We start from the raw sequence: 14329 nt of genomic DNA, 5'->3' as shown, positions 1-14329 counted from the left end.
TATAATTAGCACTGTGTTCATTTTTTGTGAAAATTGTTAAGAAGTAAAGTAATTTCTTGTGCTTCAAAAAAACAAAAACAAACAGTCCCTGGTATGTGGTCGCACTTGGAAAACGTGCTCAGTAGCAGCGATGACAAAACCGAGACCGTTCCTTTGGAAGGCCTTCTCCAACGTGGACTCGCCGACGTGAAGTAACTCCTTCCTGCACGTCTGCTCCCCGAGCTCTTTAGGAGAGGCTGCTTGACCGTGAACTCGCCCGGCAGCTGTCGCCAGGAAGGCACGCTGCTTCCAGCGCGTCACGGGAGGTGTTCCCTGGTGGTGAGCTGGCTGTGGGTGGCTGTCCGGAAATCTTTGGAAGGTGACGGCTCTGTACACCAAATCCTCTGCTCAGAGCTGGGGGAGCCTTTGATCAAACACTGGAGCAGGTGCAATCTGGTGTCAGAGCAAGAGCTGCCTTCGCCTCGGGTCCTTCTGAACCCACTGCCGTGTGGACAGCCGTCTGCCGGGCAGGCCAGGCTTCTCACCGTCACAGCAGAGTGACGGAGGCGCCCAGGGCTGATGTGGCTCGCAGGGCGCGTGGGCTTCGCACAGCAGCAGCAGCTGCCCCAGAGGCCTGGGTGAAGGAATGATGCTCTAGGAAGGTGGTCCCTCCAAGTTCTGTCCTCCGGGACGGCAGAGCCTCAGGAAGCCCCGGCCCCAGGCCGCCCAAGGGCAGCCCCTCACTGACCCTGCCTTCAAATTCCTCCTCGAAGTCACCGAAGACCCGGCCACGGGAAGTCCGCTGTCCTGTTTGCCCGGGGAATGTTCTTGTGATGGATGCTTACACGTCAGCATATCCTCTAAATAAAACCCCACCTGGTGCACCTCTCCCACTGTGTTGTGCCGCGGGAAGCGTCTCTCCCAGGCAGATGGCAGGCTCGGTCCCCTCTAACATTTCCAGTGAACATATTGATGAAAACTTGATGCGTTCCTCTTTTGTCCGACTCCCAGGAAGCTCAAGACTTTCAATCACAGCTGCGAATTTCAATCCCAGCTCTTAAGGTCAACGTCCTTAAATTTCCATTTGTTCAGTATTTTTATATTAACTTTGTATGTGTTTTGTTTTATTTTAAACCACTTAAAGCTCTTTTTAGAAAGAGGAAGAGTTTGATACGCCACGCTAAAACATTACTGAGCACAAAATATAATACGTTATTTTATAGTCCATAAAAGAGGTGGTACCATGCCGTACCTACAGCGGGGGTTGTCTGAGGCCATCAACCAGACAACCAGAAACAGCACCCTCGGGCCTCGAGAGGGACAACAGCCCCCTTCTCCACCACTAAAGCCAGGTCCCTGCAGAGCGTCCCCAGAGCTGGCTTCAGGAGGGAGGGGGCGGTAGACAAATAATTCCAGGACCCCAGCTGGGCGACACACACGCCCCTTCCTTTTCCCGGGGAGACGCACTGGCAGGTCTTTGAAGAAAACAGAGGATTTCCCCTTTGAGTGTCTTCAGTATCTACTCGGTGTGCGCACGTGTGTAGATGCGTGTGTGTGTGCGTGCGTGTGTGCACTCATGAGAAAGAGAGAGAGAGAGAGAGAGAGAGGCAGAGGGGAGCTGGAGGGCGGGCAGGCGGGCTTGGAGAGCCCCCTCCCAGGCCCTGCGGTGACACTGGGGGCCGAGCGCCACCTGCAGCCGCGGCCCCACCCTGGGGGCTCGGGAGGGACGGTGCCGGGGGTCGAGGACGTGGCACGGCCTCTGGGGACCCTCGTCCTGACCGTGGATGTCACAGCCTTGTCTTCTCAGGTGGATCTCATCGCGGTCAGGCCCACGGAGGGGCTCCCGGGTCTGGGGGAGGGGAGGACAGGGAGGGGGCTCCCCGGAGAGCTGGGCTCCCTTCTGAGGGACCGGAGGCGCGACCGCCTGCGGGAGGCGCTGCAGCCCCAGGGTGCCCGTGCGGGGCATCTTAACGGATGTGCTCACTCATCAGCTCCCCCTGTGTAACGGCACGTGAAAGCACGTGCGATTTTATTCATTAATTTTTTTAAAAAAACCAGGAAGGCAAGGAAGGCCTCTGTCTCAGGGTAGCCGGAACAGCACGGTTTGCCTCGCCTAATTCAGGGAGCGATGCGGACCTCCCGCCCAGGGGGCGTCCCACGCGTGAAACTCAACCCGAACACGCAGGGCGTCACCTCTGGGGTCGCGGCTTTGTGAGCGTCGGACTCTTCGTGGCGTCTGCTCTTCACGCGCAGACGTCCTTGTGTGGACTCGCTGATCAGCCCGGTGCTGACAGCACCGACTCCGGGCTCGACAGCTCGCTGGCTGTGCGGTGCGATGCCTCTCCATCCCAAGGTACGAGAGGGGGCGCCCAGGCTCCGGCCGAGCTTCCGCCCCCGGGGGCTGCGCGGCTTCTCCGGTGGCCTCACTGCCCCGCACAGCCCTCCACGGGGACGCGTTCCAGACCCGGGCGAGGGCCGTGGATGCGCCGCGGTGCGGGGCACAGCTTGGAGCGGCCGGCGTGGGCCCGGGTGTCCAGCGCCGAGGCCGTGCTCACCGCCCAGCTCTGCACGCGAACCTCCCCGTGGACGGGCGGATACTCACACCCGTCAGAACCAGCTTTTCTGCCATAGCCGAACTCCTTAGGCTTAATTAGTCCTTCAAGATCCTTGGAGATCACGTATCGACATTTTATAAACTGCAACATAGAAATTTGCTTTGGCAGCTTTGCTGGAGAAAATTCTTTGCGTGGCAGGAGACACGGGTGGAAATCCGCTTCTGCCTGCTGGCCCGCAGCCCTGGGGTCAGCGTCCTTTCTCTCCCCGCAGCCGCATCCCCTGATTCACTCTGACTCAGCTCTGCACTCCCTGGTGGGAGGTGAGGCCCGGGGTCACAGCCCGTCAGGAACGCACGGCTGGCCCCAGACGTGAGGGGGCGGCTCTCGGAAACTCAGAGCAGCAAACGTCGTACACAGCCGGTGTCCTCCCCGGCGCCCCCAGGACAGTCACCGAGGGCGGGCCCGCCTCGCATCCGGCTCGGCGCCTCCGTGCCGTGCAATGCTGACGGCAGCGCAGCCCACCGTGTGCCCACGAAGACCCCGGCAGTGCCCGCGACCCGCCCGGTTCCGGAGAGGCGCCCGTGGTCTCAGCGTCCTGCGCGTCCACCCTCGGGAACGCCGGGGGCACCAGAGGCCGTTCCTGGGACTCATCTAAGCTTTGACTTCTGCGAGCAGATCCCGCTAAGCGCACGTCTGGCACCAGCACCTGACCCCGCACACTGGCGGGGGGCTCCCCGGGGCTGCCTTACTGGGTGGGCCGTGCGTCATTCGACCGAACTGCTCGTGTCTTGGGTCCAGCCAGTGGCCGTCAGGAGGAAGCGCACCACCAGAGATGGGAGCCGGGCAGACAGTGCTACAGGTAGATTGCGGCCTCGCGCTCATTTGTTGAAGGTTTACCCCCAGAATTTCAGAATGTGACCTTATGTGGAGGCAGGGTCTTTACCAGGTAATCAAGTCAGGGTGGACCCTGGTTCAGTGTGACCAATGACCCTATAAAAAGGGAACCTTGGACAGAGAGACACACGTGAGGGAAGAGGTGAGGAGGCAGGGAGAGGATGGCCACCCACAGCCCAAGGAGCGAGGCCTGGAGCAGGTCCCCTCCTGGCCCTCGGAAGGAATCAACCTCACCAGCACCTTGAGCCTGGACTTCAGAACTTCGAGACAATAAATGTCTATTCTTTCAGCCCCTCAGCGTGCGGCACTTTGCACAGCAACCCTAGCAAACGAATACAGATGGACAGACGGGTGGATGACAGGTGACAGATGATAGACCTAGAGATGGGAGGATGTTTTATCTTTTCCACCACTTAGCGCTTTGGCAAAACAACACTACTCATGGATTGCACGCTGGCCTCGCCTGGGAGAGACACACTCTCAAACCCTTGGTCATTACGGCTCTTGACAGCAGGACCAAAGTTAAAACGACGTGTCCGCCTGCCTGGACACCAGGCACAGCAGCGCTGAGTGCACACAGCTGGGGTTGACTTGCTCAGAAACCGCTGCAGCCGCAGCCGGGCCCACGCCCTGCCGGGTGTCAGGGGCGTCCCCGCTGTTACCTTTCAGGACAGGGCAGATCTTCCAGACGCCGGCGGCCCCCTCCCTGTTGAACTGCCCGAGGGCCAGCTCCATGTAGAAAAGCGGCATCCCGGCAATGACCATGAAGAGCAGGTAGGGGACCAGGAAGGCACCTGGGGACACGACAGCACGTTCAGCCCGGGGCCGAGGACGGGCCGGCCGGTCGTCACCGGAGCGAGGGCTCAGCCGTCCCAGCCGACCACGTGTGTCTTGGGCACGCCTGCTGCCACCCGTCTCCTGTCCCTAGTCCTCCCTGGAGCTCCCTGCCGGCAGGGGTGGGGAGCTTGCTGCCGCCATGCCTGGCCGCCACCGTCACTCACCCCCTGACACATCCCCGCGAGACTCCCGCTCAGCTCCCTCCCGAGCTGTGGGTCAGCCTGGAGGGCAGAGCAGAGGACACCCTGCCCGCATCCTGGCGTTGCTCCCGGCTGCTGTGTCTTCCCCACCTGCCCTGTGGCCCCTCTCTCTCCTCTGTGGAGCTGTCTGCCCTCTTGAGCTGTCAGTCCTCGGGGTCTGACCCTGCCGGGCCCCTGGCACGCGAGCCCGCCTCTGTCGGGGCTGCAGCGAGCTCTGGGTGGGCAGGTGCTGTCCCGGGGACTGGAGTCCCTCCAGGGGCACCTGGTTCCTGCCGCAGCTGCACCTCACTCTGATCACAGAGTTCAGGGCCCCACGGGCTCTGCCACCTCACACCCTCTTGAGCCACCTGAAGCGAGGGGGGCTTTGCCACGGCTCTCTTCCAGGGAGGGGCGGGGGAGGCAGGGAGACCCCACAGGGCTGCCTGTCTTGGGGCAATGTCTGTACCTGCTCAGAAATACGGACCCCGCTCATGGGTGCCCTGGCAGCCCCTCTCCGGGGAAGTGGCCCGAATCCCCTAGTGTGCGGCGTGGACCCCGGGCAGGGCACGGAAGCACTGGGGGACTCACGGGAAACGAGTGCCACCTAACTGGCTTCTCAGCTTGAAGTGCTGGGGTGACCGTGGCCCATGTTTTAGTGTTCTGCCTGTAGCTCAGATGGCATAGTTCTAGGACTGGCTGTGTAGGGGGAGGTGGGGGCAGGGGAGGGAGACGGGCACATTCCCTGGGCATCTTTGGTGACTCCAAGCGCAGGGCCTCTGTGCACTTTGCAGACACTGGTTAAGCCAGCCAAAGACACCGTTCTCTGGGCCTTGGAGGATTTTCTTTTCCAAAGTGAAAGTCACCTTTGGAAACAAGGTAGAGCCATGAAGCCTCCAACCACTCCCTCGGGGCTCCCGCGTTCCTGGCCTCAGCGACCTCGGCTGGAAAGAACAGTCAGGGAAGGAGAGGGCTCTGAGCTCTACGACTACGGTTCCGGGACACCCGTCTGGGGAAACTGCGTCCCGCTGACGCCACGTTGCTCTAAAGCAGGGCGCGGGGAGGGGCGGCGCACTCACCCCCGCCGTTTTTGTAGCACAGGTAAGGGAACCGCCAGACGTTGGCCAGGTCCACGGCGAAGCCGATCACCGAGAGGAGGAAGTCGGCCTTCTTGCCCCAGGTCTCCCGATCCTGGGCCTCCGCGGGGCTCTGCGGGGGGTTGAGGAGGGTGGAGTTCGTGAGCTGCACCCCATTTTGCTCCTTGACCAGGACAAGTTCCACCGCTTTGGGGCCCGTGGCGTTGGCCTCCTTAGCTGGGGCCACCACGGAAGACATCAGCGCCACAGAGCACCTGCTCTTACTCATGGCCTCCTGGACTCGGGAATCCTGTGCTTCCTGCCTCTGGTCTGCAGACAGCATGAAAGAGAAACACACAGGGATGCACTGAGTTAGGAGCCAGAACCACGAGGCACCCGGGGGCGTGAGCACAGATCTGGGGCATTTCCAGCCGTGTCTCTGGGGCAGAGCAAATTCACTGCAAGCACCTAGGAGGACAGAGCCAGGGCTGAGGACGGTGGGAGATGAGCTACCCTCCTCGCGGGGCTGGGAGACAGGCCATGCAGACCTCAGGACAGACCTGTGCCCCGCTGCCCCCTCCCCCACACCCCTCTCCATTCCCGTCAAAGTGCAAGACCGCGTCGTCTCTAATGCGGGTTTAGTCATAGTGCAAGATGTTCCTTCCGCCCTCCCCCACCCTGCCAGGAGTAATCTGACAACCTTCAGATAGTTTTCAACAGCAAGTCTTCACAACAGGGCACATACACTCTTTACCCTCAGCGACCAAAGAAAAAAGCAAAGTTTTGAAACCAGAGTCAGCCGCAGGAATTCAAATTTTCAAAGCACCGATTCCAAGAGTTTCCTTCAAGGAATGGCTGCACGTCCCACATCCACCTGGGGCCCCGCCCGGAAGGGCCGCGCAGGGACGAGAGCTTCTGGCCAGGGTTTACCTGGTGGTTTACAGGACTAGCTCCTGCCCGTAGCAGCTTTACCAGGGAAATCACCTCCAAGTTACTTTTATGACACTCCAGGTAATACAATCAAAGAACAGAAGAAATCACACGGTCACCACCGAGAGCAACGTGAGCCCTCGAGGCCCAGGGCAGCTTCGAATACGACCTCTGGCATTTAGATGTGTCAACTGCACACGCTCCAGCGTGTGTGTGAGTGTGCACATGGACACACACACACACGGAGGCAGAAGGTAGCAGGATGGCAGCGCACCCAAGTCTGACAGAAACTCAGAACATAAAAGACATTGTATGCAGCAGTCTGTCTCTGTGACAAACCCAACAGCACCTCCCTGAGATAAATGAGAAGGCGGGGAAGGATTTGGGGCTGGGGGTGGGGGCGGGGGCGGGAGCGGGAGGGGCTGGGCCGCCGTGGGGTCCAGTGGAGGCGGCTGGACGTTCGCGGGCGCCGGATCCCGGCACGTTTGCTCTGACAGCGGCCCTCACAGTGGGGACCCCCTGCCAGGGAAACTCCGGCTCTGCATTTGGGGCGAGCCCACCCCACCCCTGAAGCCCCAGCTTCGGAGGCCAGGTTTGGGTACAGAAAGCAACATGTGGCGCTTAGAAAGCGTGGCTCTGCTCCCGGAACAGAAACAGAGCTGCCGTTCCTGCCTGCAGCCCGCAGAGCCCCACAGACCCGCACCCCCGACCCATCTTAAAAATTAAAGCCCAACCCCGGGGAGAAGCGGCACACCGGGCTGGCTGAGGACATCGCCCCTGCTGGATCTGGGGGCGGCTTGCCAGGTGCCCCCCCCCCCGCGCAGGTCTGGTTCAACAGGGAGGCATCCGCCGCAGACAGCCGCGCGCCCCACGGTGCCAGGCGCCCGCGCGGCAGGGGGCCCGGGGCCAGCGCAGCCTGGGAGCCGGCGCTAGGGCAGGGGCCAGGGGCCACGCGGGGGTGCACGCCTGCCCCGCGCCCCCCTTGCGCTCGCACCTTCAGATCGCCGGCGGCCCTGTGCACCCCAGCTGCGGGCGACTTGTGGAGACGCCGCACCCCCGACGGTGCCCGCCCCGGCCCGGCGCCCCTCGGCCGCAGCCCTCGGGGTCCGAGGAGGGCGCGGAGCCCCGGTGGGGGCGCGGGGGCGCCTGCCCGGGGAGCGGCCCGGCCTCACCTGCGCGCCCCGGCCGCGCTCTGCCGGTGTCCCGCCGCCGGGCGTCTGCGAGAGCCCCCGCGCCGGGCCGCCGCGCTCCGGCTCTTATCGCGTCCTCGGGGCCCGCCCCTCCGGCCAACCGCGACGCCCACCCGCCTCGGCTCCGCCTCCGCGCCGCCCCGGGTGGGCGGAGGGCCGGCCGGCCGCGCCCCTGCAGCCCGCCCCCCGAGACCCGCCCGCCCGCGGCCTGGCGCGCGTGGAGCCGGGGTCGCCTCCGGGTCCCGGGCCTCGCAGGACCCAGACGGGCGGCTTCCGTCTCCTTCCCGCTCCAGCGGGCACCCGTCTCACCCCGGCTGCCCCGCGCACCGGCAGCTGCCCGGGGGCTCCCTTGGCCCACCCGCCGCTCCGCCCCAGGGAAGCCGGGGAGGAGCGGTCGCGGCGGGGAGGGAGCTGGGCGGCGGGGAGGGAGCTGGGCGGCGGGCGCGCGCGGCCGAGCCAGGTCCTGCCTCTCTTCCCCCCTCATCCCGGCCGCTGCCGCGGGGACCCGCACCCTGATGCTGCACCGACCCCTCTCCGCAGACGTCGGTTGCATCGCCTCCTCTCCCCGCGGCCGCCCCTTCTGAGGTCTGGCGCCCTGGGGATGTCTCCCCCTCCCGCAGGTCCCACTCGAGTTGGGGCGGCCTGGGGGCGCGATCCTGCGTCGGGCGCTTGGGGTCCTGCGGGCGTCCCTAGCTGGGCCGCGGCGACCCCGCGGGGGTCTCAGCCTTCTCTCCTCCGGCGTTGCGCCCGGGCCGCGAGATACCCGGTTCTTGCCAGGATCCGGGATGCTGAGAGCCGGGTCCTTCTGTGGCCCGAGGGTCGCCCCCGCGCAGGACCCAGTGTCCACGCGCGTTGGGCAAGGAGTGAAGCGTACCCCCGCTCTGCCCACACGGAGTGCGAATCGATTGGCATCAAGGGTCTAGACGCACACTTGCATCGGAAAACGATCTCCCCCGACAGGCCGGGAAGCCACAGCGGTCAATAGCGGCTCCGGCACCCGGACGGACGAATCATGGCTGAGGTGACCCCCAGCAAGACTGTACATTCATGACGGGGGGCAGCAGTGTCCCCAGGCCACCAGGCAGGCCCAGGACCCACAGGTGCAGGATGGCGTCAAGGTAGGTGGCACCCTGGCTCTGCGCGTCTCGGAGGCTCCCTGCTGACCCAGCCCCCGGGGATAAACTTCCCCCTCCCCCCTCCGTGTAAGCTTCGCTTTTCCTGCCCCGCGTTTGCTGCGGGGAGGTGTCCACAGCAAGGGGCATCCACACCGGCCACTCTCCGCTCTGGGCCACATGTCCCTGCTCAGCAGTGTCACACAAGCCGTCTGCCAGGGGCCCGCAGAGCATCCAGGCTGCTCAGTGCCACGGTCCCCACGGCTCGTCCTGGAGACCAAGCCTCACTGCCCCGCCCACAGCCTGCCGACCAGACCAGGGGCTGGTGCCCAGGACAGGCCTGGGACCCGGTACTGGGCAGGACCCGGCAGGCACTGCTCTTCCAGTGGGACTGGGACCCGCGGAAGAGCCCACGACCCAGGGGCCCGGCCGCCTCTGGCTGCTGTCACAATGCCACGGGCGGGGCGGCTTACCAACACGGAGAGGCTGGCTGGACGTCAAGTCCTCACGCGGCAGAAGGACCCAGAAGAGCTCTGAGCGCCTTTCTAAGAGCACTGCTCCCGTTCGTGAGGGCTCAGCCCCTGTGACCTGGCCACCCCCCAGAGGCCCACCTCCTAGGGCCATCGCACGGGGGTTAGGGTTTCAACAGGAATCTGGGGACGCAGTTCGTTGCGTCCACTCAGGGAGGGAACAGGGATTTCAGAAGTTGGCAGTGTGCCACCTTGGATCTGCAGTGACCGGTGGCTGTCACCGTCTCCCCACAGATGCTCCACAACGTGAGTTTCAGGAAAGAGGCACGATCTTAGGTTTGCGCTTAATGAACAGGGTCACGGGAACGCAGGGAGGAACCAGTGAGCTCAGACGTGTGTGTTGAAAGCGCGCACGCTGGACGGAAACACCTGGGAAGCAGAGCAAACCCTGTGGGGGGGGTGGGGGGGAGGGGTGCAGGGGGAGGGGTGGTGGGAGCTGCGGCCCAAGCCCTACGTCCCTGGGCAGCCGCCTCTGCACCAGGCAGAGGGGGTGACCTGTCAGGGCGCCGGGTGACCTGCACGGAGGAGAAGGGTCCTGCCTGCGTCCAGGAGTGCTCCCACCCCACCCTCACTTCTAACAGAGACTCAGGATGAGGAGCTTGGGCCGCGGCAGAGCAGCATGGCCACGGGAGCTGGGCCCACAGCCTGGCCACAGCGCACAGAGCAGGCAGCCGCCTGGGCCCCTCCATCGTCCCTGGCAGGGTCTTCCCCTCGGCACCTGTGCGGGTGGAGCCCGTGGGGTTAGAGCTGATTACATGGTGGCCTTCACGTGCTTGGAGCTTTGCCTGAAGCGTATCGTCGGTGTGGCTGCTGTTGGCTCAGAGCCCTGGACGGGTGAAGGTAGCTCTGCGTGTCCTCCCGCCAACCCCCAGGGCAGCCGCTCACCGTCTGCTGTGGACCCGCTGCAGCCGCAGAGCCCGTGGAGGGCCCCGGGGGAGCTGGTGGCTCTGGCCGCCAGCTGCTGCCCCCAGAGCGGCTCTGCGCCCCTGGTGCCGCCCACCTGGGTGCCGCCCACCGAGGAGGCCGCTCCGGACGTTGTCCTGGGCCCTGTCTCAAGAGCAGCACGCGTCACCGCGACTTGGAAGGCAGCGTGGGTGCTCCCCCGACAGGTGCCCCGTCCACGAGAGGACGAAGAACCCCTGCTGATGTCAGAGTCATGCCTGCTTGACTCCTGAGAGGCTGGAGCCACGGTGGAGGAAGGCAGGATGCCATCTGAGCGGCAGAAAGCCGCCTGCAGGGGAGGGCGCAGTGGCGCGGGGTGAGCCCAGCAGCCCAGCGGCACAGGAGGCGCCCGCTCACCCTGCCTGGCGGGAGGATGTCATCCCTAAGCTCCGTTAGGAAGAGCTGGACAGCTCAGGTGTCACTGCACAGGTGATGGGTCCATCCCCAGCTAGGTTTTAGGAGAGACTGACCTGCTCCAGCTGCCGTAACTGGCAGGGTAGCTTAACCAGCAGGAAAGCAGCCTCTCTCTGTTCTGGAGCCAAAAGTCTGACATCGAGGTGTCGGCAGGGCTGCCTCCCCCCAGGACTGGGGGGGTCTGTTCTAGGCCCCCCTGCGGCTTCTGGGGGTTTGCTTGGTGTCCTTGGCTTGTAGAAGCATCACCCCGTCTCTGTCTTCACGCTCACATGGCGTTCTGTGTGTGCATGTGCGTGTGTGTGTGCGTGTGCGTGCGTGCGTGTGCGTGCGTGCGCGTGCGTATGCGCGTGTGATGTGGGATCAGGGCCGCCCTGATGACTCCTTTTAGCTTGATTACCTCTGTAAAGACTTCAGCTCCAATTAAGGCCACAATCTGAGGTCCTGGGGCTCAGAATTTCGACATCTGAATTTGGGGGCACAGTTTAACCCACAACAAAGAGCAACTTAGAACCTGTCAGAGCCTCCAAAGCACACCTCTCGACGCATGGTCCCAGCAGCTCAGGCTGGGTTCATCCAGACATGCAAAGACTTGGAGGGGGACCGAATGGGGTGCAGGAGAGCTGGCTTCGGGCGTCCTGATGCTTTCAGGGAAGAAGGGACTCTCGGGGGAGGTGCCAACAGCGGGGCAGAAGAGGATGCCCCGCCCAGGGTATTGGCAGGGCACGCGGGGCCCAGTTCTGGCCTCATTCCCTCCAGCTTTGCTTTAGACGTAAGAGGCAAGCAGAACTCTGGTGCCTGGGCCCCCCCGCGGTGCCGGCCCCGGGGCCCACGGGGACATCTCCGCCAGCCCCCCCGCCCCTGCTGACCCCACGCAGCGGGAGTCGATGCCCGACGGGGATGACGGGGCTCACCCCCCGTTCACGGGTCACACCACGTTCACGAGCCGCCCCTCTGCTGGCGGACCACCCCCACACGGCACAAAAAGGACCGACGTCACCATCACTTCAGGCAGTGACCCTCAGGCGGCGCCGGCTTCTCTGCTCTGCGGCCTCCTGTCCTCGGAGGTCCCGGCCGCCCCAGCCTGGTTGCTCCTCACCCAGGGACGAGGGGCGCTGAGCAGACGGGGAGAAACGCCGCCCGTGGCCCGGGAGTGAGACGTCGCCGCTCCCGTCCAGCCGCGGCCCTCTGGGGTCCACTGAGACCCCGGGCACCCATGCCGCTGTCTGTCCAGAGGGATGTTTGTCCTCTGCAGCCCCGCGGTCCCCGCGGCTCCAAGGCTGGCCCGGGACCGCGCTTCCCAAACCGCCCCGTGGGGCCCAGCTCAGAGGTCGGGGAGTCCGCGGGCGCAGCTGCAGGAGGCGGGCGGGCTGCTCCACTCCCCGGGTTCTTCCCAGGGTTCAGTTTGAGGGGATCCCAGAGCAAGCAGCCCTGCCAAGCGGGGCCGTGACCCGGCGCACTTCCCGCCGCCCGCGTAAACCCTGGCCGCACCCCCAGAGACTCTGCCCAGCAGGTCTGAGGTGGGACCTGGGGACCTGCATTCCTGACCACCCGCCCAGGGGATGCTGCCACTGCGGCTGGTCCCGGGGCCCCACGCGGAGAAACACTGACCTGGCCGGACCCGTGGGGCGTGGAAGATTCTGGAAGGTAGAGATGCAGCCTGGCGCCTCGGGCAGCCCCCGCAGGGACTCCGTGCAGCCACTTGGAGAAGAACCAAACATTCCTCCGAAAACCCGTCCTCTCCTTTTGTGTTAGTACACACACACTGCTGGGCTGCAGGAGCTCGCGGCGCTCCAAGCAGTGTGGAAGCTGAGCGGCCCTTCGTGAAGTAACCCGCCGACCCAAGAAGTCTGGTCTAGACAGCGATTTGCTGTCATCAGACAGACGCGGGGTCCTCGCACCCAGGCTCGAGCGGAGCAGCTCCTGCAGACACGAGGAAGCTGCGGGAACAGGTGCCCCTGCTGCGTTGGTATCACCCCCGTAAACCCGTACCTGGGCTTCATGGGCGTTCCTCACGCCCGCCTGACTGCGGAAACGTACGGATCCCGCAGGGTACCGACCCCACCGGGAGCCTGCGGCCCTGACACGGAAGACTCGGGGAGCGGCCGTCTTCCCGGCGGGCCGACGTCCGAGCAGGGCACCGGGCTGTTCCTTAGCCAAGAAGGGGAGGTGCTCAGAGGTGCGGGTCTCGGTGATTCTTACACATTGGCTAGTGTTTGTTGTGTGGTAGAGACTTCAAAGAAAATTGGGAACTTAACGACAAGAACCTTATCCGCAGGTGACATGATCGCCCGTGGTGACAATCCTGATGAACCCATGGAACAAATGCTAGAATTAACACGTGAACTCGCAAGCTCAGGACACACAGAAATCAATTGCATTTCCATATACCAGCAGCAAACAGCTATAAAATAAAAATTAAAATAATTTCATTTACAGCCGTACCCAAAACAGAAGGCCAAGGCGTAAAAAGTGTGCCTGCAAGGCAGGAATGCTGGAAATGTTTCTGAAGAGCTAAAGAGGCTGAAGGAAGCCGGGAGAGAGACCACGTCCACCGTCTGAAGCCTCCGTGTCATCAAGATGCTAATCCTTCTCAAACAGAGTGCAGGTTCAACTCAGTCCCAACTGAAATTCTAACTGGCTTTTGTGCAGAGCTCGACGCAGAGCAGCCAAAACGATGCTGAAAAAGAACAAGACTGGAGGACAAGGGAACGCCGTGCATGGCCCCGCCACCCACCCAGAGCTTCTCTTTTCTCTCATTATCTTGCCGTTGGTGTCCTTGCTGCGCAGACGGCTTTGTTGGGGTGTCACCCACGGACCATGCCTCGCATGATCTCAAGTGCACAATTTGGGAGGTTGTTTCTGTGGCCGCAGAGCGCGTGCACAGGGGGATAAGGGTCCTCGCGCTCAGCCCGTCCTCACGCCCCTGCGTGTCCCCCGTCCCCGCCCGGCCACCGCTGCTCTGCCCCTCCAGCTTCCGTGATGCTCCCTGGGGTTGTATATAAACAGAACCACATGGGAAGGACTGTTTCGGGTCTCCTCCTCCCACTCAGCGCGTCTGAGCTGAGTCTGTGTTGTTGCACGAATTGGTGAATCCTTTCGTTGCTGAGGAGTAACGCTTTCAGCTGTTGATGGCCGCTGCGCTCTCACAAGTAAAACCCCTGTGCACGTGCACACGTCTCTGTGTGGACTTGCGCTTTCATCTCTCTTGAGTGCTTAGTGGTGGAACGGCTGGGTCATTTGGTGGGTGTTTAACTGTTTTTAAACACTGCCAAATTGTTTTGCAAAGTGGTGCTACCATCTGACATTTCCAGGAACAGCGTCTGAGAGTTTCCGTCACCCCACATCCTAGTCAGCACTTAGGACGTCCAGTCTTAAATTTCAGCCATTCTAATAAGGGTGCAGTAGTGTCTAGTTACAGGATAAATTGGCATTTCTGTGAGGATTGAAGTGTTGTAGCAGCCCTTCGTGTGTGGCTGCCATCAGTATCGCTTCTTGTCAAGCGGATGCTCAAACCTTCTGCACATTTGGGTTGTTTGTTTGTTATATTGTTATGTTATTATTGAGTGTTGAGAGTCCTTTATATATTCTGGATATAAGTCCTTATTTCCTTTGCAAATATCTTTCCCAATCTTAGATTATCTTTTCATTCTCTTAATAGAGTCTTTTGGAGAACAGAAATGATTACTTTTGATGC

General features: G+C 62.6%; 1 protein-coding gene across 1 annotated transcript in view; it reads right to left on the bottom strand.

Annotated features, from left to right (window-relative positions):
* SLC6A3 (solute carrier family 6 member 3) overlaps positions 1–5849 on the bottom strand; it is a 32320-nt gene extending 26471 nt beyond the window's left edge. The window contains exons 1-2 of the mRNA XM_057709522.1: positions 5521–5849; positions 4091–4222 (exon numbers count right to left, since the gene is read on the bottom strand). Coding sequence (XP_057565505.1) covers positions 4091–4222; positions 5521–5806 — 418 coding nt within the window. The 5' untranslated portion in view covers positions 5807–5849. The remainder of the gene's footprint in view (positions 1–4090; positions 4223–5520) is intronic.
* Positions 5850–14329: the final 8480 nt, after the last annotated feature.

Source organism: Hippopotamus amphibius, chromosome 15 (genome assembly GCF_030028045.1).
Source record: "Hippopotamus amphibius kiboko isolate mHipAmp2 chromosome 15, mHipAmp2.hap2, whole genome shotgun sequence".
NCBI lineage: Eukaryota > Metazoa > Chordata > Mammalia > Artiodactyla > Hippopotamidae > Hippopotamus > Hippopotamus amphibius.
The sequence above is the reverse complement of the archived record's forward strand: the minus strand, read 5'-3'. Positions and strand labels throughout refer to the sequence as shown.